Below are 22723 nucleotides of genomic sequence, written 5' to 3'. Positions count from 1 at the left end.
ATGGAGAAACCCCGTCTCTACTAAAAATACAAAAATTAGCTGGGCATGATGGCGGGTGCCTATAATCCCAGCTACTTAGGCGGCTGAGGCAAGAGAATCGCTTGAACTCAGGAGGCAGAAGTTTCAGTGAGCAGAGATGGCACCACTGCACTCCAGCCTGGGGGACAGAGCAAGACTCCAAATCAAAAAAAAAAAAAAATCGTTAACAATGTCAAGACTGTGACAGCAGAGCCCCAAGTGACAGCACAGTTGCGTGGCAACAAAACTGGTTTTGCATACAGTCGCTCATACGCTTGTGCACATTCAGCAGCCTCGTGGATAAACGTGCCCCACGGCACAGACACCCACAAATGCACACTCGTGTGCACACACAGTAAAACTTCAACCTATCTTTTTATTGGGATGAGGAAGCGGTTAACAAGCAAAAGCAGAGTCGAGTCATGTGTGTGTTGTTTAAAGCGAGGAATGCCAGACGGAGCATTAAATGAGTCACTGTCTTGGCTTTCATGAGTAACATTCTAATTGGGTTGTGACTAGTTTGGGGAAACTTTTAAGCTCCCCTCCACCTCAAATCCAAATTAAATCAACAATTATTTAATGCTCCCAATGCCATGAAGCTCCCTGAATAAAATGTGGGCTTTAAAACACAGGTTTCAAGAAAACACTTCTCTGCCAAATGAATTACAGTGCATGGGACAGCTTTTTCTTCCAAGGAACAAGGAGAGGAGGAAACTCACACTTATGGAGCACCTACTATGAGCCAGCCTTGTGCTCAGGGATGAGCACACATAATCTATGCACCACACACTGAGCATGGCGCCTGGCCTGTGGCAGGTATTTGGTAAACAGTAGCTAATTAATGTATTTCATCTGAACCCAGGGTCCCACTGACTGTAAGATATACATTATTTTCTGGACCACAAAGAAAGAAAAGAACACTGCCATTTAAATCCTGATGCCAGCCAAGACACGCTGGGCAAACATCCTGAGTATCAGAGGTGCCTACACATGAATAGTGCATTTGAGAGTCAATGGAAGCCAGATCATGAGAGGAGGAATTACCTCCCCAGTTCATCGACAGGAAGACTGAGGCTGAGGAGGATAACCTGCCAGGGGACTCTTTGGCTCTGGAGATGATGTCATCAGAGGCTGAGGAGGGCTTTTTCCAGAGTTCTGCCAACACGGAGCACACCGAGTTCCACCCACTATGCATGGGATTGCTTTGTAGGGGAGGAGACCTGCCTCAGTATCCCAGGAAGTACTGCTGATGTGCCCTGATTTTTGCAGCCTGGGGGTTCAGGGCAGAGGTTTCAGTCTTTGGATCTCCCCACATTTGACCAAAGGCAGGCACAGTTGGGATCATTCTCTTCAAAGCAAGTTTTAGAGATTAGTAGTCATTTTGAGAACCCCAGGCCTGCCCAGAGCCAGTCCTCGGCCCAGTCACGCCCTCAAGCAGTGATTCATTAGGCGAAGAAACTGGCCTTGGAAGGCAATGAGCTCATGAATATGCACAGCGGGTCCTCATAAATTATGCATTCCACACGGAGGCTTCTGGGGAGAGGCTGAGGGCTGAGTCGCTCAGCCCTGCAACAGAAGGCTCACTCACAAGGACTTTTTGTGAACACGTATTCCTGCGCTCCTGCCCTCCCCGTTACAGCGAACTTGTGGGCACCACCCTAGTTCTGATAAAACATCGGACTCTGGGTTTGCAAAGAAACTGGAGATCACTTAGCTGTGACTTTGCTGACGGCCACGCTGGCAGGTCTGGGGGGCTGTCAGGGTCAGAATAGGCCTGCACCTGACTCTTGCTTCAAGCCCGTAGATGTGCAAAGCCGTCTGACCTGACGGCGGCCCCAGTCGTGGAAAAGCCGCTGCCCAGATGAGTGCTTTACACGCCCCTTCAAATTGGAGGGTGCTGAGGTGTAGTGACCTGAGTGTCATGGCACAAACACTGGGCTGGGAGTCAGGGTGGGACCTGGTTCTAGCAGGAATGAGGGGGCTCTGCAGGTGTCTGTGTCCCTAACACAGAATGTCTGGGGCGAACACATCAGGTGGCTCTCAGACCCTCCACTCCCTTCCCCTAGGCCAGGCTGGGCACACAGTGGGCACGCAGCAGTCAGGCTGGGGCTCCAGGTGAGTTCTGTCTGTATGGGCTGCTTGGCTTAAGGCTGCTTCTCCCTGGTGGGGCCTTCCTTCTTGTCCAGCTGTGCTCACCTTCTCTGATGGTTCTCCGGCCGATGACCCACCCCTCGGTCAGCCTGGAGTACAGCCCCGGGCCAGGAGGTCCCCTTCTCTTAGTTTCTCCTTTGGTGACTGTCAGCGCCTTTCCTGCTATCAACAGCCACATGGGTGAGCACTTCAGACACTTCCTGTCCTTTCATCCTCCCGACAGCCTGGAGAGGAATCAGGGGCACCATCCGATAGCCCAGGCCTCAGCCAGAGAGGAAAGGGCTTCTCCTGAGCAGCTCCAAGATGGCATTACTGAGTTTGTAATGTGTCCAGCCGAACTCACTGCCCGTCTCCAGCCTGTGATGTGCAGGCTGAGCTGAGCCTTAGCCACCCTCCGCAGCAGCGCAGGGCCTGGGGAAGCACCTGGAAAATGCTCTTAGCATTCATGCATCAAAAGCCATGAGGCTAAGCCAGGCAGTGGTTCATGCCTGTAATTCCAGACGTTTGGTAGGCGGAGGTGGGTGGATCACCTGAGGTCAGGAGTTCAAGACCAGCCTGGCCAACATGGTGAAACCCCGTCTCTACTGAAAATACAAAAATTAATCAGGTGTGGTGGTGTATGCCTGTAATCCCAGCTACTCGGGAGGCTAAGGCAAGAGAATTGCTTGAACTGGGGACGTGGAGGTTGCAGTGAGCTGAGATAGCACCACTGCACCCCAGCCCGGGCAACAAGAGCAAGACTCCATCTCAAAAAGAAAAAGAAAAGAAAAAAGAGCTGTGAGACTAGACTTAAATCATTCCATTTGAGAAAAAACAAACAAAAAAAAAAAACAAAAAAAAACTTAACAAATGTGCAACAGAAACAAAACCTCTATAGAAAATTGGCTAAAGGGTGAAAAAGAAAATGAAATCAGCAGCCCCGTCAGCACGTGGCCTTCCTTTCCTCCCTTCTCTTTCTGTGCGAGTTGCCCTATGAAGCCATCGTGAAATGGCCTCTCCGGTTTCCTCCCCCCACCCTTATATCACAGCATTTCCCACGTGGCTGCATGACCTCCATGATTACCGTGTTAAGGACTACAGAACACAGAGTGAAAGGTACGGGCTTTCTGCATGGAACCATTCCCTGATGTTGGGATCACTGTGCAGGTGCTTAGAACTCACTGTTCAAGGGAAATGACTTTTAGCCTTTCATGAATTTAATTCTTATGTCACATTCCTAGTGGAAGATCAGCCCGTCCCTCCTCCACGCAGCAAGCCCCCTGCCCCATGCAGAGTTTCCTACTGATTTTCCCTACCTTCGTGGAAGGGCCTTGCAGACAGCCTGGGAGCCTGCTCAACACCCAAACACCAACATCAATCTCAGTCTCATCAAGTAAGCCCCAACTTGAGGCAGACGGTCCCTCAGTGGTCCCACCTTACAGTGGAGCGAACAGTATCTTGCCCAATACCTGCATTCAGCCAGTAAATGCAAAGCTGGGATTTGAACACAGCTCTGTCTCACTCCCGTGACTCTGGTGTGCATTTCGCTCTCTGCTACCCATGGGCCACAGAAACAAGCAAGGCCTGAACCACAGGCAAGCAGGAGAAAGACACAGAATCACAGACAAATGCCAGAAGCCCTCTCAGACCAACCAAACCAACCAAGGCTTGTAAAGCGTTTTCTCTGTGCCAGACGCTGTTCACAGAGCTTTACAAATATTATCTCACACGGTCCTCACTGTACCCTGGGAGGCACTATTTTTACCCCCACCTTACTGATGAGAAAACTGGGGCTCAGGGAAACTGAGTGACTTGGGCAGAGTCACACAGCTCGAGAGTGGCAGAATTGGGACTGGACCTCAGGCTGACTCGGGAGCCTGTGAGCATCACCTCCTCACTCCTGTTAGCTCCAAGTTTAGCTCAGCTTCATCCTCCTCTGGTTGCTAGCACAGGGCCCCATTAATATTTGTGGAGTGGCTATTTGACAGATATGATATTTGTGGAGACTGCAGAAGAAGGCAGGCTGGCAGAGCGGTGGGCTGGGTGTCAGATACAAACCAGGGTTGCTCACTGGGTGTCTCACTGGGTGTCTCCCTGGGAGATCGCCCCTCCCAGGGAGAGCAAAGTTGCCCAGGACTGAGGCCACATGTGGGAGGCATGCTTACTGAATCTGTGGACGATACCAAGCCTGGGGTGAAGAGGTGGTGTGGGAGATTGCAGAACAGGTAATCAAACTGATGTCCCCTGGGCTCTTAGAACTGGGACAGAAGGAGTCTGGGCACAGCGGCTCACACCTGCAATCCCAGCACTTTAGGAGGCTGAGGTGGGCGGATCACTTGAGGTCAGGAGTTTAAGACCAGCCTGGCCAACATGGCAAAACCCTGTCTCTACCAAAAATATAAAAGTTAGCCGTATGTGGTGGCGGGTGCCTATAATCCCAGCTACTCGGGAGGCTGAGGCATGAGAATCTCTTGAAGCTGGGAGGCAGAGGTTGCAGTGAGATCATGCCACTGCACTCTAGGCTGGGTGACAAAGTGAGACTCCATCTCAAAATAAAATTCTAAAAAAAATTTGAGAACTGGGGGCAAAATAACATGAAATTTGAGAGTGACAAAACCTACCACTTGGATCAGCCGAAGGGTATCCTGACTGGAAACCAACGACAATTAGGGAAGTACGTGGAGGGGGGAGCTGATGTGCCGCGTGGCTGAACAGACGTGGGCACGGACAGGAAAGGGGCTTTTCATAAATTAATTTGCACAGTGAGCCCTGAGCCGGGGAGTGACCTTGACCTTCAGCATCTTCCTCTGTATCACAGGGACAATAATAGCACCTGTGCCACTGGATTGCTTTTAAATCTAGTGGGGTTTTTTTTTCATAAACTTTAAAAAATTGAAATGCAACATGCTTACAGAAAACTGCATACATTGTAAGTATACAGCTTGAGGAATAGCCACAGTAAACCTACCTGTATAACCAGCCCCTGATCAAGAAACAGAACTTAACGCCACCAGAAGCCCCTCACACCCTCCTCCAGCCACTAACCCCTGAGGCAAACACTGTCCAGGCTTCTAATACTGGCTTATCTTTTATTCGCTTGTTTTTAATGTTTCTGTAAGTGGAAATGCCAAATGTTGATAAAGATATAAACTGGGTGCAGTGACTCATGCCTGTAATCCCAGAAATTTGGGAAGCCGTGGCAGGAGAATTGCTTGAGCCCAAGAATTCAAAACCAGCCTGGGCAACGTGATGAGACATCTTCCCTACAAAAAATTTTAAAAAGTAGTCAAGTGGGGTGGCACACACCTGTAGTCCCAGCTACATGGGAGGCCGAGGTGGGAGGTTCTCATAAGCCTGGGACGTTGAGACTGCAGTGAGACAAGTTTGCATCACTGTACCCCAGCCTGGGTGACAGAGTGAAACCCTGTCTAAAAGTAAATTAAAATAAATAAATAAAAAATAAGGATATGGAGCAACTGGACTCACACATGTCACTGGGAGAAAAGAGGCTGTTAAAGCCATTCTGGAAAACTGATATAATCTACTGAAGCTGAATAACAGCCCGGGGTATGCGTGTGATGTGGTTTGGCTGTGTCCCCACCCAAATTGCATCTTGAATTCCCATGTGTTGTGAGAGGGACTCAGTGGGAGGTGATTGAATCATGGGGCAGGTCTTTCCCATGCTGTTCTCGCGATACTGAGTACGTCTCACGAGATCTGACAGTTTTATAAGGAGGAGTCTCCCTGCACACGCTCTCTTGCCTGCTGCCATGCCTGTAAGACGTGACTTGCTCTTCCTTGCCTTCCGCCATGATTGTGAGGCCTCCTCAGCCATATGAAACTGTAAGTCCATTGAACCACTTTCTTTTGTAAGTTGCCCTGTCTCAGGTATGTCTTTATCAGCAGTGTGAACATGGACTAATACAGTGTGTCTGATGTATGTTCACGTATGTATATGGGTGTGTGTGTGTATAAACATACATACAGCTCCTGTGGATATTCCTGGAACTGTATGCAGTAGACATGAACACGCCTGCTATATGCGCGGATTTACTGAAGGACAACCCTCTTCGCAGCAGCACCCTCAGGTACCTTCACGAGGTATTTGGTACCTTCACGAGGTGGGACACTACTCCTGGTGACAAGGTGGGGAAAGGCTGAATGACAGGCTGAAGCTCACAGGTGGGACCAGCCGGGCCCCACCAGCCCTCACGAGGCTCCCTGCAATTATCTGTAGGAATCACTGAGGAAGCACGAGGAGCAGTTAGACTCATGCCCAACAAACTTGTGATCGTCATGTCATCGTCCTCATCACGGCAATGACCTCTCTAGATCCTCAGCCGGCTATGCTGCACAATGCTTTGATTGATTTTACCTTTTCCATCCCTCACCTCTCTGAGCTCAGCACAGTTGTACAATAAACACGAGCATGGATGGTGATGTGGGCTGGCTCTCAGAGCAGCAGGGGGCACCGGGAGGACCCTGATCCAAATCTCCAAACCCACCTTTGCCAGCCAAGGTGGGGGACAGCTCTGCAGGAGCTGGGGCCCACGGGAAACTCGTGTTCCGAGAGGTTCCTGACCTGTGCAGCCTTCTCTGGAAGGCAGTCGGGGCTGTGTTGGGGCCACTCTTTGCTTCTTGCTAACACCACCGGGCAGCTGAGAACCTCAGGTGCTTCTGGAGGAGGAGACAGCTGGCTGCAGGCTGAGGAGCCCTGGTACCAGGGAGTGGGGGCAGTGGAGATGCCTGCTAGTCCCAGGCCACCACTTACTTGCTGTGTGACCTTCCTCCTTTTACCGCCCTCTCTGTTTGGCTCACTCTCCCATGAGGACATGGGGCCAGGTGGCTCCAGAGCTGTTCCCCTGCCTCCTTCTGCAGCTCACAGAGGCCTCGCAGCCGCTCTTCACCTGGGTTGTTTTCTGTCCTTCTCTCAGCAGTCCTGCAATTTTACAGATGAAGGAAGCGCAGCTCAGAGAGGCTAACTGATTTGCCCAAGGCCACACAGATAATGGCAGGTGGGGCTGGAATTCACCTGCCCTGTTCCGCCTCCACTCCACTTCCCTGGCCACCCTCCCGGCCAAGGCAGAGCCCTGGGCTGGTCTTCCCCACTGGTCTCCCTGAGTAATGTGCATTTCTGACAAGCTCTCAGGCTTGGCGGATGCTGCTGGTCTCAAGAGCAGGCTCTCAGCAGCGAGGCTTTGTACACTCACAGTGTTGTGACCTGGTGGAGCATGCAGGCTCGCGTGTGAACAGATGAAGACCACGGAGCAGCAGGGCAGGCTTCCTGGAGGTGCGGCTACGAGAAGAGGAGGAGGTGGCTGAGATGGAAAGGGGCGTCACGTCCCAAATTCCAGCCCAGGCACAGAAGCCACCGAACCACGGGAGCTTGGTGCAGGATGTGAAACAGTTTCTTGATAGACTTTTGGCATGGCCAGGAGTGGGTCCCAGTCAGCGTAAAGGGACACGCAAACCGCTATCCTGCCCATTCCTTGGTCTTCGTTGGGTTTTGTTTCACTATCATAAAATACATAACAAAATTTACTATCTTAACCGTTTTTTGTTTGTTTGTTTGTTTTGAGACAGGGTCTTACTCTACTGCCCATGCTGGAGTGCAGCGGCACAATCGTGGCTCACTGCAGCTTCGACTGCCTGAGCTCAAGCGATCCTCGCACCTCAGCCCCCAGAGTAGCTGGGACCACAGGCAAGCACCATCATGCCCAGCTAATTTTTTTCTTTAATTGGTAGAGATGGGGTCTTCTTACGTTGCTCAGGCTGGTGTCGAACTCCTGGGCCCAACTGATTCTCCAGTCTTGGCCCCCGGAAGTGCTGGGATTACAGGCATGCGCTACCATGCCCAGCTTATCTTAACCATTTTAAGTGTACAGTTCAGTGGCATTAAGTACATTCACATTGTTGTGCAATCCTCACTAGCTTCCATCTCCAGAACTCATTGCATCTTGCAAAATGGAAACTCTGTGCCCATTAAACAATAACCTCCCTCAACCACACCAAGCCCTGGCAACCATCAATCTGCTTTCTGTCTCTATGCTCTAGGTATATCACGTGAGTGTAATAATAGTGTTTATCCTTTTATTTCTGGTTTATTTCATTTATATATCCTCAAAGTCAAGTTTCATCCATGTTGTAGCATGTGCCAGAATCTTCTTCCTTCTAAGGTTGAAAATATTACATTGTATAGATTTACCACACGATTTTTTGTTTCTTTGTTTTTTGAGACAGAGTCTGGATCTGTCTCCCAGGCTGAAGTGCAGTGATGCAATCTTGGCTCACTGCGACCTCCACCTCCCAGGCTCAAGTGATTTTCATGTCTCAGCCTCCTGAGTAGCTGGGATTATAGGCATGCACCATCATGCCCGGCTAACTTTTGTATTTTTAGTAGAGACGTGGTTTCCACATGTTGACCAGTCTGCTCTTGAACCCCTGGCCTCAAGTGATTTGCTCACCTTGGCCTCCTGAAGTGCTGGGATTACAGGCACAAGCTGCCGTGGCTGGCCTGGATTGACCACATTTTATTTACTGCTTACCCACTCATCTATCAATGAACACTTAGGCTGTTTCTACCTTTTGTCCATTGTGAATGATGCTGCTATGAAGACAGGTGTGCCAACATCTATCTGAGTCTCTGCTTTCAATTCTTTTGGGTGTATACTCAGAAGTGGAATTGCAGATCATATGGAAATTCGATTTTTAATTTTTTTTTTTTTTGAGACAGAGTCTCTCTCTGTTGCCCAGGCTGGAGTGCAGTGGTGGGATCTTGGCTCACTACCACCTCTGCCTCTTGAGTTCAAGTGATTATCCTGCCTCAGCCTCCTGAGTAGCTGGGATTACAGGCGCCTACCACCATGCCAGCTAATTTTTGTATTTTTAGTAGAGACAGGGTTTCACCATATTGGCCAGGCTGGTCTCGAACTCCTAACCTTAGGTGATCTACCCACCTTGGCCTCCTAAAGTGATGGGGTTACAGGTGTGAGCCACCACGTCAAGTCCGGCCTAATTTTTAATTTTTGTAAAGAACTCAGTTGGTATGTTTCCATCACACATAGACCAACTAGCAATTTTAGGGGGGCTTCCCAACAGCAGTTTAAGAAGACCATTGTATTCCAGCATTATTTAATGTCAAATGAACAGCTCCACCACTCTAGTCTTAAAAACCAAGTTTGAACTCTTCACCGTTGAAATTCTCTTGGAAAATGTTAAATGTCCGCCCAAATCAACATCAATAATTTGTTTCACTTGGCAAGGAAAATTGTTTAAAATTTAATGAAGCCAGCAGATTTCCACAATCCCGTGTTGCCAAGCAGCAATCATGCTAATAAATGACCAATGCTTTTCTTGTAAGAAGAATGTTTGCAGGGAGAGAGAGGGTCGGCCGCTAATGGAGAGAGGCTGGCCACCGGGCTTCTATAGGAAGCAAAGTGCAATTCATCATCCTTGAGTGTTAACTTTGAAAATGCAGCGTGTCCACTGGGAGTCACCGTTTTCCGAAGGTCTTCTTGCTGGCCCTGCTGAATCATAGTCCCATAATTCCTCCACCGCATAATATTTTTCCATCGCCATGGTGACTGTGTGAGAAGAAGGCACAGGGAGAAACTTCAGAGTTTACTTCTTACTTCACAGAAGCAAGATTTGACTTCTGCTGAAAAGTGGGCTACACGTTTATGTTCTAAGGAGAAGAGCTGGGCTGCACGAAGCGGAGCTTACCGCAGCTGAGAGGGAGCACGGTCAGCTCTGGTCCTGGTTCCAGCACTTGCTAGTCATTGACTTTGGGCAGGACTCTTTCTTTCCCAGCCTCAGTTCTTTGTAAAACGGGATGGAAAATGGGAATTAGGGTTTTCTGTGGGATCGGTTGAAAAAATGCAAATGCAAGACATTTACAAATTGTGAAACCCTTTTCAAAAAACAAGCAAACAAAAGCCAAATACAAGCCCCCCTTATTTCAGGCCAAGATGCTGTTGCAGGTGGCTTTGTCTTATGTTACCATTGGGTGCTGTCCTCAGGACCTCCCAGCAGTCCCCTCATTCACAGACACATCTATCACCTCCAAGGAGGCAGGGATTTTGCCGTGACCTTCAAGGAGACAAGAGACTTCGCCTTATATTTATTCCGAGCCCTCCACTTTGCTGAGCACACTACTGTACTAAGAGCTGGCCTCAAGAAATCCTTGAATTCAATTTTGGATCCAGCAAATGCTTGTCAAGCTCAGTCTGCATTGGGCAGGGAGCACAGGGGTAAATCGTGTGAAAGGGGCCGAGTCACCCTGATTTGAAGTCACTCCTTTGACTTCCCAGTAGCTTCTCCCAGAGATGGGGCAGGGAGAAGTGCTCCCACACTGAGGGTGCACATTGAATGGAAGATTCATTCCAATTCCAGAAAGTTTTGAAAGCAAAAATTGTGTCTTAGAGCAGAGGAAATCCGGTCATTACAATGCCACGTGCTAAGTGAAATTCTCAAGGGTGTGCTGTTCTTGGATGTGACCCAGAGGAGGGGGGAATTCATTCTTCTTGGTGGAGTGGTGAAGTAGGATCTCTGAGGGTCTCTTGGAGCCGCCGTCAGAGCTGGGGTGGTGACGTCTGTGACAGGAAGGATTGTGGGGTTAACGGAGCTGCCTCGGAAGTATCAGTCACTCCACGTGGCTGGAGTATAGCTAAGGGAGGAGGTAGAGGTAAAGCAGACAGGCCCAGGGCCAGGAGTGGCCGCATCTGTGACAGCACGGGATTAGCTGGGCACAAAGATGGGTGGAGCTTTGACTGTGTGACACATGCACCAGAACAGCTGGGGATAGAGAAAGAGGAGATGCACTCCAACCATTCCCAGGGATGCTTCTGTGGGCTTTTTCTTTTTCTCAGATGGAGTCTCCCTCTGTCGCCCAGGCTGGAGTGCAGTGGTGCAATCTTGGCTCACTGCAACCTCTGCCTCCCAGGTTCAAGTGATTCTTCTGCCTCAGCCTCCTGAGTAGCTGGGATTATAGGCACCTACCACCATGCCCATCTAATTTTTGTATTTTTAGTAGAGAAGGGGTTTCGCTGCCCGTCTTAAACTGCTGAGCTCAGGTGATCCGCCTTTTGGCCTTCCAAAATGCTGGGATTACAGGCCTGCGCCACCACGCCTGGCCTGCGTGTATATTCTTTTTCTCAGTAGTTTGGGGACCCAGAGTGACCCAAACTAGTCTTGGTTGGTGGTTTTGATGTGGGTTCAAGGTTACCAAGAACTACAGACCCCTCCACCTAGTAAGGAAACCAACTGGAAGGCCCCTGTCTGGTCCTCCTTTCCTAGCCAGCCTCTGAGCCCCTCATTTGCTAGTGACTCTCCTGAGACACAGGAAGGGAGCAGCATGGCCTTGTCCTCGATCAAGTCAGCCCACCAGGGGTTTTGCAGCAGATGCTGAGCACTCGGGGAGCTGAGCTGTCAGCACACAGACAGAGAGCACCGTTCCAAGGATCGTTTTCTGCAGTCACAGGACCCCCAACATGGGTACCAGCAGGAGGTGGCCCCTCTGGAAGTGGAAGCACACAGCCTCTCAGGGCTTGTCCTCAGTAGGCAGTGCTGGCCCCAGCCCTGAGTAACCTTGGCCTCCCCGACAGTGGGCAGGGACACAAGCTCCTCTCCATTTCCAGGGATCCCATTCTCCCCCAGGCCATGGATTTAGAGCAGACAGGTCAGTTTCTGTGGTTTATCAATCTGATGTCACTTCTTTCTGAGGCCTGACTAGTTCAGGGCAATGGTCACTGTCAAGTCTCTGCAGTACCTGCCCCATACTTAAGAAATCAGTCACATGGGTTTTAGCCTCAGGACAAATGTCACGATGTCTTCCAGATACACCTGCCTTTAATGCTCAGGTTTTCTCAGGACACCATTTAATGTAGGGACAATTCCTCCGAGGCTACATTCCCACGAGGAGCTGGCTGAGGAGCGGGCAGGAAGCAGTGCCCACAGGCCCTCCTTACCTTGTTCTTGCTCCTCTTTCGTCCTTTCCCTGGGAATAGAAATGGGTTCTGCTGAGCTTGCTGTGGCCTGGTTCACCCCTCCAACCACATTCCCCACCAATCCCTTCTGTCCCCTGCAAGTTCCAGTCACCTGACAGCCCACACATGCCACTCACAAACGTTCCCGCCTCTTTACTTCACTCACTTTGCTTTTCTCTCCTTGTCCACTGGGTTTTGGTGACACGTAACCTTTGTACCATTCCTCCCCATTTCCTCTGAGGTGAAGGAATTCCCTCCTCTGTCCTATGACCACCAGCGCTGTCTTTGTTGTTTGGGCTGCTATAAAATAATGTCAGAGATTGGGTGGATGAAACAAGGGATGTTTATTGCTCACAGTTCTGGAGGCTGGGAAGTCCAAGATCAAGACGCTGGCATATCTGGTGTCTGGTGAGGGCTCTTTTCCTGATTCACAGATGTATCTTCTTATTGTATCCTCAGATGGTGAAAACCAAAGAGAGACAACAAGCTCTCGTGTATTTTTTAAAAAATTTTATGCCTATCTATCTATCTATCTATCTATCTTTTTTATTTTGACCTGCATGAAGAGAGATCATGTCTTCTTTTAAGGAAATGAATTCATTCATGTGGCTTCCACTCTTATGATCTAATCACCTCCCAAAGGCTGCACCTCCAGATATCACCAATGGGGGTTAGCATTTCAACATATGAATTTTGGGAGGACACAAATGTTCAGTCCCTGGTATTAGCTCAGTTATTTTACCTCCCTGGGCCTCATTTTCTCCATTTGTAAAACAGGGATGTTACTGTCACCTGACGGAGTAACAAGAATGATTGAACTATGTAATATGCTGAGCACAGGGCGCTGAACACAGCGGGTACTCAGGAAACAGTCATTTCTTCCCCTTCCTACCCCTTCTTACAGCAGCTTCCCCTGACATCGTTATCAGTATCTGTCTCACCCACTCCATGCTGAATTTTGCAGGGTCATTGGCTGAGCTGTCTTACCTTTTTATTTATTAAAGCATATTTTTCATCACCCTGAAAAGAGACCCCATACGCATTCGCAATTGGCCCTCATCCTCCCTTGCCCTCAGTCTCTGGGCAACCATGAATCTACTTTCTGTCTCTATGCTTTTGCCTGTTCTGAACGTTTCCTCTAAATGAAATTATGGTCTTTTGTACGTGGCTTCTTTCACTTAACATAACGTTTTCAAGGTTCATCCATGTTGAAGCGTGTATGAGTACTTCACTCCTTCTATGACTGAATAACAGTTCATCGCATGGATATACCGCACTTATTTAACCATTCATCAGTTGAGGGACATTTGGATTGTTTCCATTTTTTGGCTATTATAAACAATTCTGCCAGGCTGGGCACCATGGCTCATACCTAGAATCCTAGCACTTTGGGAAGCTGAGGTGGGTGGGTCACTGGAGCCCGGGAGTTTGAGACCTGCCTGGGCAACATGGTGAAACCCCATCTCCACGAAAGATACAAAAATTAGCCATCCATGTGGTGTGCCTCTGTAGTCCCCGCTACCTGGGAGGCTGAGGTGGGAGGATCGCTTGAGCCTGGGGGATTGAGGCTGCAGTGAGCCAGGATCACGCCACCATACTTAGGCCTGGGTGACAGAGTGAGACCCTGTCTCAAAACTAATGAATAGAAAACAAAGCAGACAAAAAACCAAACCAAACCAAACAACTGGTTCCTTTTCACATTTTCTGTTTCTTGGCTATGCCATACCTTTTCATTACTTCACTGAATATTGCTATCACAGCTGCTTTAAAGCTCTTGTCTAATATTTCCAATATCTGCATTATCTTAGGATTGCTGTGTGTCGATTGACTTTTTCTGGAGAATGGGTTGCGTTTTCCTGGCTCTTTGTAAGTAGAGTGATTTCGGATGTATTCTGGATGTTGTTCTGTGCTGCGGCCTCTGGATTGTGTCACATTGTTTAATAGAGTGCTGATGATTTTGTTTCAGCAGATAATTAACTTGGTTAGACTCACACTTCAAACTTTATGACACTTGTGGTGGGCGAGGGCTCGGCTCTCAGTTCAGACTGCTTTTCATATACCTCGAAAGCTGTGTGTCTGGGAGTCGGGCAGAGTTTACATGCTAAATTTGGGGTTCCCCTTCTCTGGCTATCTCTTTTCTTGGGTTTCTCCCCATTCTCTAATAACGGTGGTTGTCCAGGGCTTCTCTTGCTTCCTCTGTCCAGAAAACAGACGTTCTACTGGGCGGTGGTCTCCTTGTGCCACCACCGCAAATGGGGCCGCCCTTAAGGCAGGTCTGTGAAAACGAGGAATTCACCCTCTGTGGGTGGACCCCTCTCCCTAGGTCTGGACATTGCTCCAAAACCTGCCTGCTTTTGTTCCCTCCAGGCACTGTTTTTGTCACTTTGTGTAGAGTTTGTGCTGTCTGCAGGAGGCTTTTGGGACTTTATTGCTTCATGCCGGAAATGGAGCAAAAGGTTCATGAATCAATATTTACTCTATTTCATATCTACATATAGTATTAATATAATTCTCATATTTTCTGCTATGTTTTACAACATTTCATTTGAACAATGCTGGTCTCAGTCCCTGCTAAATTGATTTTATTACCCATTAGTGGGTCACAACCCATGGTTTGACCCATGGTGCTCTAATGCTTGACAGACAGGGAGCAGGTGCTGTGACTGTAAGAGCGCCGTGAATGAATAAAATTCAAGAATTTCTCCCTTTTCTGCCCACGGTGTAGAAGGCTTTGCATCTTGAACATCCTGGGTGCAGAGTGGTCACAGGCCATCCCCACAGACGGGTTCCTACAGATGGGTGCCTGACTGTTCTCTCCCCCCAGCACCCCTCTGAGGCTCAATGCCCCGAAGCCCAAAGTCCTTCAGGGCTCAGGCCTCTGGGCGAAACAGTGATTTACAGACTTTCACATTTCCCCACACACCCTGCAGCTGCCAACTTTTTGTTTGGTAAATAAAGACATTCAAAAGTAATGTCCATCCACTCTAGCCATCATTTCATAAAAGCAGGGCTACTTTGTCACCCATGTCAGATGAACAATCTCAGAATGAGGCTGAGTTCTAAAATTAAAATACATTTTATTTCGTGACAAACTCCCTCCACGTTTTCCTCACTATTCCATAGACAGGCACTGGGAAGCCTCCCACACAGCGAGGGCCATGGTAGCCCAGGCTGCGAAGACCCCAGGAGGTCCCAGAATCTCCCTGTGTCAGGCCCAGGGAGGGGTGGACATTGCCCAGGACCGTGCCACTGGGAGAGGAAAAGGGTTTTCCAGTTTTTCCCCAGGCAGTTCTCCACCAAAATGCCATCTGACGACAAAGAGGCAGGCACTTGCTCCCGGATCCCCTCTCCGCTCTGCAGAACTCCCAGGCCACGAAGCTCATTTCACTGACTGCAGCTGTCCCCCTGGGGCACCCCGTCTGCCCTACTTGCCATCACCCAGATGCACAGGATCTTGTGGCAGAAAGCAGGAGCCTGGATGGGAAGAGGAGCAGCCAGGCTGAGATGGGCGCCGCTCCCCCTCCCCAGCCCTGCCCAGGTCCTGAGAGATCTGGGACCTGAGGCTCATTAGTGCCTGCATAATGGATGCCTCCTTCTCTCTTCTTGGAAATCACCCGCCCATCTTGCTTAATGGCCACAAGGGAAGTGGGACCTCTGCGCTCCGCTCATAAAGTGGCCTCTGCCTCTCCATCTCCCCTTGGAGGAGGGGCAGCCGAGCGGCTCACACAGGGGAGACCTGGCCTCTTGTCTTCTGCTTCACGACGGCTGGGTGAGCATCTTCCCCCACTCCCTCCCTCAGTCTGTCCTACTGAGGGGCTGGGGTACTGGGCTAAGGGTGGGGGGCACTTCTGAACCATCCTTGAGGGTGGGCAGAAAGAGCCTGGGCCAGGAGAAGAACCCTTGGCAGGACTCCAGGGGAGACAGCGAGGGAGGGAGGGTAACAGAGAGCTCCAGGCAAAGAGCAGAGGGCCTGGGGATGAGAAGGGGTTCTAGGCATGGGGAAGTTTCCCGGGCTCTAAAATGACTCTGGTCGCAGCACAGGGTAGCCTTGTGACCTCCACCCTAACCCCTATCCACGCTCCTCACCACATTGTTCTTAGGCAGCTCTGGGGCCTGGCGGGGGCCAGAGTCAGCTGGAATACCCTGGTTTGGCCATGGTGATTGTTAAAAGATGCAAATGCTTCCGTAATGCCCAGTATTTCTGTCATGTTGCTCCGTTCTCAATGCCCCCTGAGTGTACCTTTTTCCTTCTCCCACGCCCCTCCCCTGGCACTGTTCAGACCTCCCCATATCCACCCACTCAAGAGTTCATGCTTGGGACGTCAGAGGCCCTCCAAGCCCCTGCTCTAGCCCTGGCCACACAGGATACTGCGTATCTTCTATAGCTCCATGGGGATAGGCTGGGTGCTCAGCGGCATGGCTGAGTGACTGCTTGCCTCCTTGGGCAGATGCCCTGCCTGCTGATGAGGGCCACGCTCATGGTGCCCTGCAGTTCTAGGGCTAAGGGGCCATCTTCCTGTGTCCGTGTGAAGTCTTGGGTAGGGGAGAAGCTGAAGGAAGGGAGGGCAGAAGGAGGAGTGCCTTGCCAGCATCCTCTTGAATGAGAACAAAAGTTGAGAGTGGAAATTTTAATTGCAAAACCTACTGACAGCTTGACTTTAAGGAAAAGATGAGCTAAATTTAACCTAGCCAGTTAAAGAGCCAAAAATGCAATTTACTAATTAGCTTAAAATGGAAAGTAGTCCAGTGATCAGAAAAAGCTTCTCTGGTTAAAAAAAAGACAAAAAAAAAAAAAAAAGAGTTTATTCCTCTTTTCATACTGACATGCGTTTGAATACTGTTATGTAATTAGGAATGCAGTTTGCTGGCGCACTGCCCAGGACACGGAGGCAGAGCCTCACAGGCTTCTTGAAAAGCTATGAGAGCCCTGAAATAGGCATGAGCCCATGTCTTCACGTCAAATCTGTTTCCTAATTACAGAGCATCCAGGAGGGATCCGATCTCTGTTCTCAGGCAGTGCAGAGCTCAGTGGGTGAACGAGGCAAAGCCACAGAGGACTGTCACAGACCTGGACAAGTACTAGGCACTAAGTGTTCAGAGGAGGGAGACAGGGCAGAAGGCAGGGAGGGAACGGCAGGCTCCCAGAACGGTGGCATTTGAGATGAACTTGAGAGGTGGTGACTGGGGAACTGTGGAGCCACAGAAAGGGACAGTCAAGATGTGAAATGAGAAAGTCAGGCAGACCCAGAGTACGGCAAATGGTCCACTTCACAGGCAAGTAGGCTGAGGCACAGGCGGACATGGCAGATCCCACGCTAGCAAGGTTGGCCTGGCACCATTGCAGTGGGCCCTTGGGCAGGGTTTACTCTTCATGCCAGGCAGCAGGGAGCCCAGGGGCTTTTGATCTGGAGAGTGATTATGTTAGAGTTGCATTTTAGCAGACTGACCTGGCCACCGTGTGAAGATACGTTTTCATGACTGTGGTATGTACTTTACTTCACAAGATTGTTGTGCCAATTTGAAAGGCGTGCCTAAGACATGCATATAACTTATTAGCCTCTTCTCTCCTTTGTGTAAGGGCAGTATGGGGATAGCAATTCAAGGTCATTTCAAGAACCTTGAATAAAACATTTTGTAGATTCATCCAGAACATTATAAGAACATTAATAGTTTTGACACAAAAAATAATATTCAGGGAAAGGAGAGTTTTCCCAGCACAACTTCATGATACAGTTGGTATTTATAATATTCCAACTAAAACATGAGTTTTCTGAACTATGGCTATCTTTTAAAAATATTTTCCTGCTGCTTTCAAATGGTACAATAAAATGTCCTACCAGCAAACATAAAATCTTAGCAGGTAACACAGCCATTCACTTATTAAATATATTGGAGAGAGTCTCCTCAGAGCGCTTACAGATGAAGCTGAAAGAAGCAATTATATTTGTTATAAATGGAAGAACTATAAAAACCTGTGATATTGTCCAGGTGTGGTGGCTTATGCCTGTAATCCCAGCACTTTGAGAGGCCAAGACAGGTGGATCACCTGAGGTCAGAAGCTAGAGACCAGCCTAGCCAATATGATGAAATCCCATCTCTACTAAAAATACAAAAAATTAGCTGGGCGTGGTGGTGGGCACCTGTAACCCCAGCTACTTGGGAGACTGAGGCAGAAGAATCATTTGAACCTGGGAGGTGGAGGTTGCAGGTAAGCTGAGATCTCACTACTGCACTCCAGCCTGGGTGGAGAGACTCCATCTCAAACAAACAAAAACTTGTGAAATTAATGAGTGCAGAATCCCTATGATGTGCAGCTGAACATTTTACTATCATGTTTATTGGATATAGCTAGACACTACAGGACGTCAGTAAAAGTACACAAAATAATGTAATTAAGGGCCACATCTCAGTATACAGTATATAAGTGAATTCTAATTTGTCGTCATGAGTAATATTGGCCATAAGTGAATTCCCCTCTTCTCAACTGGCAATAACATGTTGCCCGCAAGTTTGTTCTTCGGCTACCTTTCCTGCAGCCACATCGTTTTCTCCCCAGAGTGGCCAATATGAGAAGACATAGATTACATATTCCTGTATTGTGCAGGAATTTCTCCTGATGGATTTATCATAGGAACTCTTTAAATCATGAGCTTCAGCCACTGTTGTCCCAAGACCTTGCATTGGTTTCAGATATAGAATTGACAGTTCTTCAGAAAATCAGCTACCATGCAAAATAAAGTAAAGGACACACAGAGCTTTAGCCTCCTTGAAGTTTTTCTTATTGAAAGGAAAGATCCTTTCTGAGCAGGAATTGAGATTTCCTTTTCAGCTGTCCCTGCAGCCAACCCACAGACTCACAGCAAGTGTTTGTAGAATGAATGAATGAATGAATGAAGAACAAATAAATAAACGGAAGTTCAAGAAGTTAGATTAAAATGTACATGATTTTAAACTTAATTTAAATGTATCAGTTACACACTGCATGTACTTTAAAAAATCAAATAGTTCTACAAGGCTTAAGGCAAAAAAGTTGCAGTTCCCTTTCCTCATTTCCCACGCCCTCCCTAACATTCTTCCCACCTCCCAGAAGCCGTTGCCACTTCCTTGCCTTTTGGTATGCCTTTACCTCTCTTTCTTTTTGTTTTTTTGAGAGGAGTCTCACTCTGTCGCCCAGGCTGGAGTGCAGTGGCGCAATTCTGGCTCACTGCAACCTCTGCCTCCCGGGTTCAAGTGATTCTCCTGCCTCAGCCTCTTGAGTAGCTGGGATTACAGGCACCTGCCACCACACCCAGCTAATTTTTGTATTTTTAGTAGAGATGGGGTTTCACCATGTTGGCCAGGCTGGTCTCAAACTCCTGACCTCAAGAAATCAGCCCACCTTGCCCTCCCAAAGTGTTGGGATTACAGGTATTAGCCATCACACCTGGCCACATTTATCTTTTTGAAATAACATGCATATACTGCTACTTCCTGATTGTTCAAGTCAAAGCATTTTTCTGGGGGGTTTGTTTTGTTTTGTTTTGTTTTGAAACAGGGTCATGCTCTGTTGCCCAGATTGAGGCTTACTGAAGCCTCAACCCTGCCGTGGCTCAAGCAATCCTCTCCCTTCAGCCTCCTGAGCAGCTGAGTCTACAGGCACACACCACCATGTTTGGCTAATTTTTGCCCTATTATTAATTTTTGTAGAGACAGGGTCTCACTATGTTGCCCAGGCTGGTCTCAAACTCCTAGGCTCAACTGCCTCAGCCTTCTAAAGTGTTGCGATTGCAGGCATGAGCCACCAATTTGAAAGGCACCAATTTGAAAGGCACCAATTTGAAAATGTCTGGGTCAGGCATTTTTTAATTTGTTAATGTCCCTCCAGGAAGATGAAGATTTAGTTCTCACTCACATCGCTCACTCTCACATGTGGATAGATACCCTTCCTCTTCCTGATATAGTCATGTCAGAATTTTTATATTTGGCCAGTGTGTGCTTATATTACTATGACTATGAAACACTACTCAAAGTTAAGCCATATTGTATGATTGAATTTCCTTTCTTATACAATTTTTTGTTTTTCCTGGAGTAAATAAGTGTCTTCTATATCCTGTGTATCATTCACTAAGTCATCCCCAACTATTCTGCTTTCTATGCAAATCTCTTTCTGACAGCTTCTGATTTCATCTTCTTGGTGGCATTCCTCCAGAGCCTCTTTTCTCCCTCTGCAGTCTGGACTGGCTGTCTGTTGGCATGATTGTTACTGTCCATCTACTTCCTGGGGATTCCTTTCACTTCTCTCCTGTGTTGATTCCTTGTTTTTTGAATCCCATGTCATCTTTCTTGGCAATTCCCTCATTCTGGTGGAGCACATCCTGCAGCAGTTTTCTGAGAAAGGAGGCACAGAAGAGCTAAGTTTTTGAGATCTTGTGTGACTAGAAATGTCTTTATTCCACTTGCACACATGATTTCATGGTGTCTGGGTCTTTAGTTATTTTAACAGGTTAAAATAATTTTTCTCTCAAAAATGTATTTTTTGCATTTATCTGTTGTCTTCTAGCTCATATCATTACTGTTTAGAAATCTAATGTTATTTTAATTCTTAATTCTTTGTCTAAAATGACTGTTGTTTCTCTCTGGAAGCTTTTTGAATGTTTTCGTATTCCCAATGTTCTAAAACATTTGGTGCCTATAACATCTGGTGGATATAATATTTGGTGGGTATAAATAACATTTGGTCATGGCATTTTCTTTTTCCTCCATTGTGCTGGGCACTCAGTAGCCTCTTTCAATCTAGAAATTCATGTTTCTTTGCTTTGGAAAATTTTCCTGAATTATTTATTTGATGATTTCCCTTCCTATTTTCTTCATTTTCTCTTCCTGAAACCTGTTATTCAGATGCTGAACTTCCCAATATGCTATCCCATTTTCTTCCTCTTATATTCTATGTAGCTTTGTCTTTTTTATTCTATTTTTTTCAGGGAGATTTATTCAACTCTGTCAGTAGATATTTCTGTGGGGATTTTATTTCTATGGCCATATTTTTAATTTTCAAAGACTTTTTAATCATCTAATTTTATAAATAGCTTTCTTCTCTTGCTTTTTTGGATGCAGTAACTTTGACCTCTGAGGATATAAATAAAGTTTTATTTCCTCCTGCTCTCTGTGTTGTCTGTTTCCTCATACCCCCTCACTCTGTCTTTTTTGTTACTTTTATATTTTCTTAAACATTCAGATTCTTGGCTCTCCAGTCAAATCTTAAAGGGGGACATTCAAACACTACCTGCAAGCCCTGAGTTTACAGATGAGACTTGTCAACAGGTGAACTTCACTCTGTTTCCCAACCTGCCCAACCTCTAGGTCTTTCCACAAGACTTTGTCATATTCCCTAAAGAAGGTCCTTACACACCCTTGCCTGGACAGCAGACCCCTGGCTTCCAATATTCTGGGAGCTGAGGGTGGGAAAAGGCTGGGACAAGGTCTCATCTTTCAGCATCAGGCTATCATTTCTTTGCCATCTTTAGGATGCTGCCCATCCCCTCGGGTATCCCTTTGTGCAGAGAACCCCTTGGTTCACGTGTTTCACAGATTGAACCTCCAATCTTCTGCAGGGAGAGAAAGGAGACTGGGGAGGAATCTATCTGCTTCTGTCTAAGTCACCTGGAGCTGCCATAGCAAAATACCACAGACTGGGTGGCTCAAACAACAAAAATGTATTCCTCACTATTCTGGAGGCTTGAAGTCTAGTCAGGGTACCAGCATGGTTGGATCCTAGTGAGGGCTCTCTTCCTGGCTTACAGACTGCCACCTTCTTGCTGTGTCCTCACATGGCAGAGAGAAATAAGAGCTATATCTCTCTCTCCCTTTTCGTAAGGTCACCAATTCTATCAGATCAGGGCCTCACCCTTGAGCCCTCATTTGACCGTAATTACTTCGTAAAGGCCCCATCTCTAAATACAGTCACTTTGGGGGGCTTTTCAGTGTATAATTTTGGAAGGGAGCACAGTTCAGTCCATAGCAGTTTCTTAAGCAGACCTTCTTGTGTCCCCACTGCAAGAGGTACCTGGTCCTGCCCATTCCTAAGCCTTTGAGGGTTCTCTGTGGGGGAAGTAGGTTGTTCCTTGGCTGCCCACCCTTGCTGGCTTTGAGTTCAGCTTGTCTGGAGCAGATGAGACTGTACCTCCCCTTTTCCTATTTTCCAGTTTGAAGTTGTATAGAGGTTGTTTGTCTTCCATCCTCTCTATCCTGTGGGTATGAGGAGTTTCAGTAGAACGTGGAGACAAACTCAATACTCCAGCTACCGCCTTTCCCTGGAAAGGCACTGATAGCGCTGCCTGTCAATGAGGGTGCTTATGTTGACAACAAGTGGTCGCGTGCCGCATCATGACAAGTGCGTCAGTGACGGACTGCACGTCTGATGGTGGTTCCATAAGGTTACGACACTGTATTTTTAGTATACCTTTTCTCTGCTTAGATGCTGGCATTCACAAATCCTTGCCATTGTATTACAGTTACCTGCGATATTCACTACAGTAACCTGTCGTGCAGGTTGCAGCCTGGAAGCAATGGGCTGTACCATGTAGCCTAAGTGCGTAGTGGGCTGTACCATGTAG

General features: G+C 47.9%; 1 protein-coding gene across 8 annotated transcripts in view; it reads left to right on the top strand.

Annotated features, from left to right (window-relative positions):
• EML1 (EMAP like 1) overlaps positions 1–22723 on the top strand; it is a 205113-nt gene that overhangs the window by 20035 nt on the left and 162355 nt on the right. For 2 of the 8 annotated variants that reach the window (XM_032287429.1, XM_032287428.1), the window contains exon 1: positions 13971–15900. The exons of 3 other annotated variants lie outside the window; for them this stretch is intronic. In XM_032287429.1, coding sequence (XP_032143320.1) covers positions 15717–15900 — 184 coding nt within the window. In that variant the 5' untranslated portion in view covers positions 13971–15716. Of the gene's footprint in view, positions 1–13963; positions 15901–22723 lie in introns of those variants that run through there. 3 more of the 8 variants (XM_032287427.1, XM_032287426.1, XM_032287430.1) reach the window with 3 other exon arrangements.

This window comes from Sapajus apella, unplaced genomic scaffold (assembly GCF_009761245.1).
Source record: "Sapajus apella isolate SASKATOON/1434 unplaced genomic scaffold, GSC_monkey_1.0 scaffold20, whole genome shotgun sequence".
In the NCBI taxonomy this organism is placed as follows: Eukaryota; Metazoa; Chordata; class Mammalia; order Primates; family Cebidae; genus Sapajus; species Sapajus apella.
This window is presented reverse-complemented; position numbering and strand designations above follow the sequence as displayed.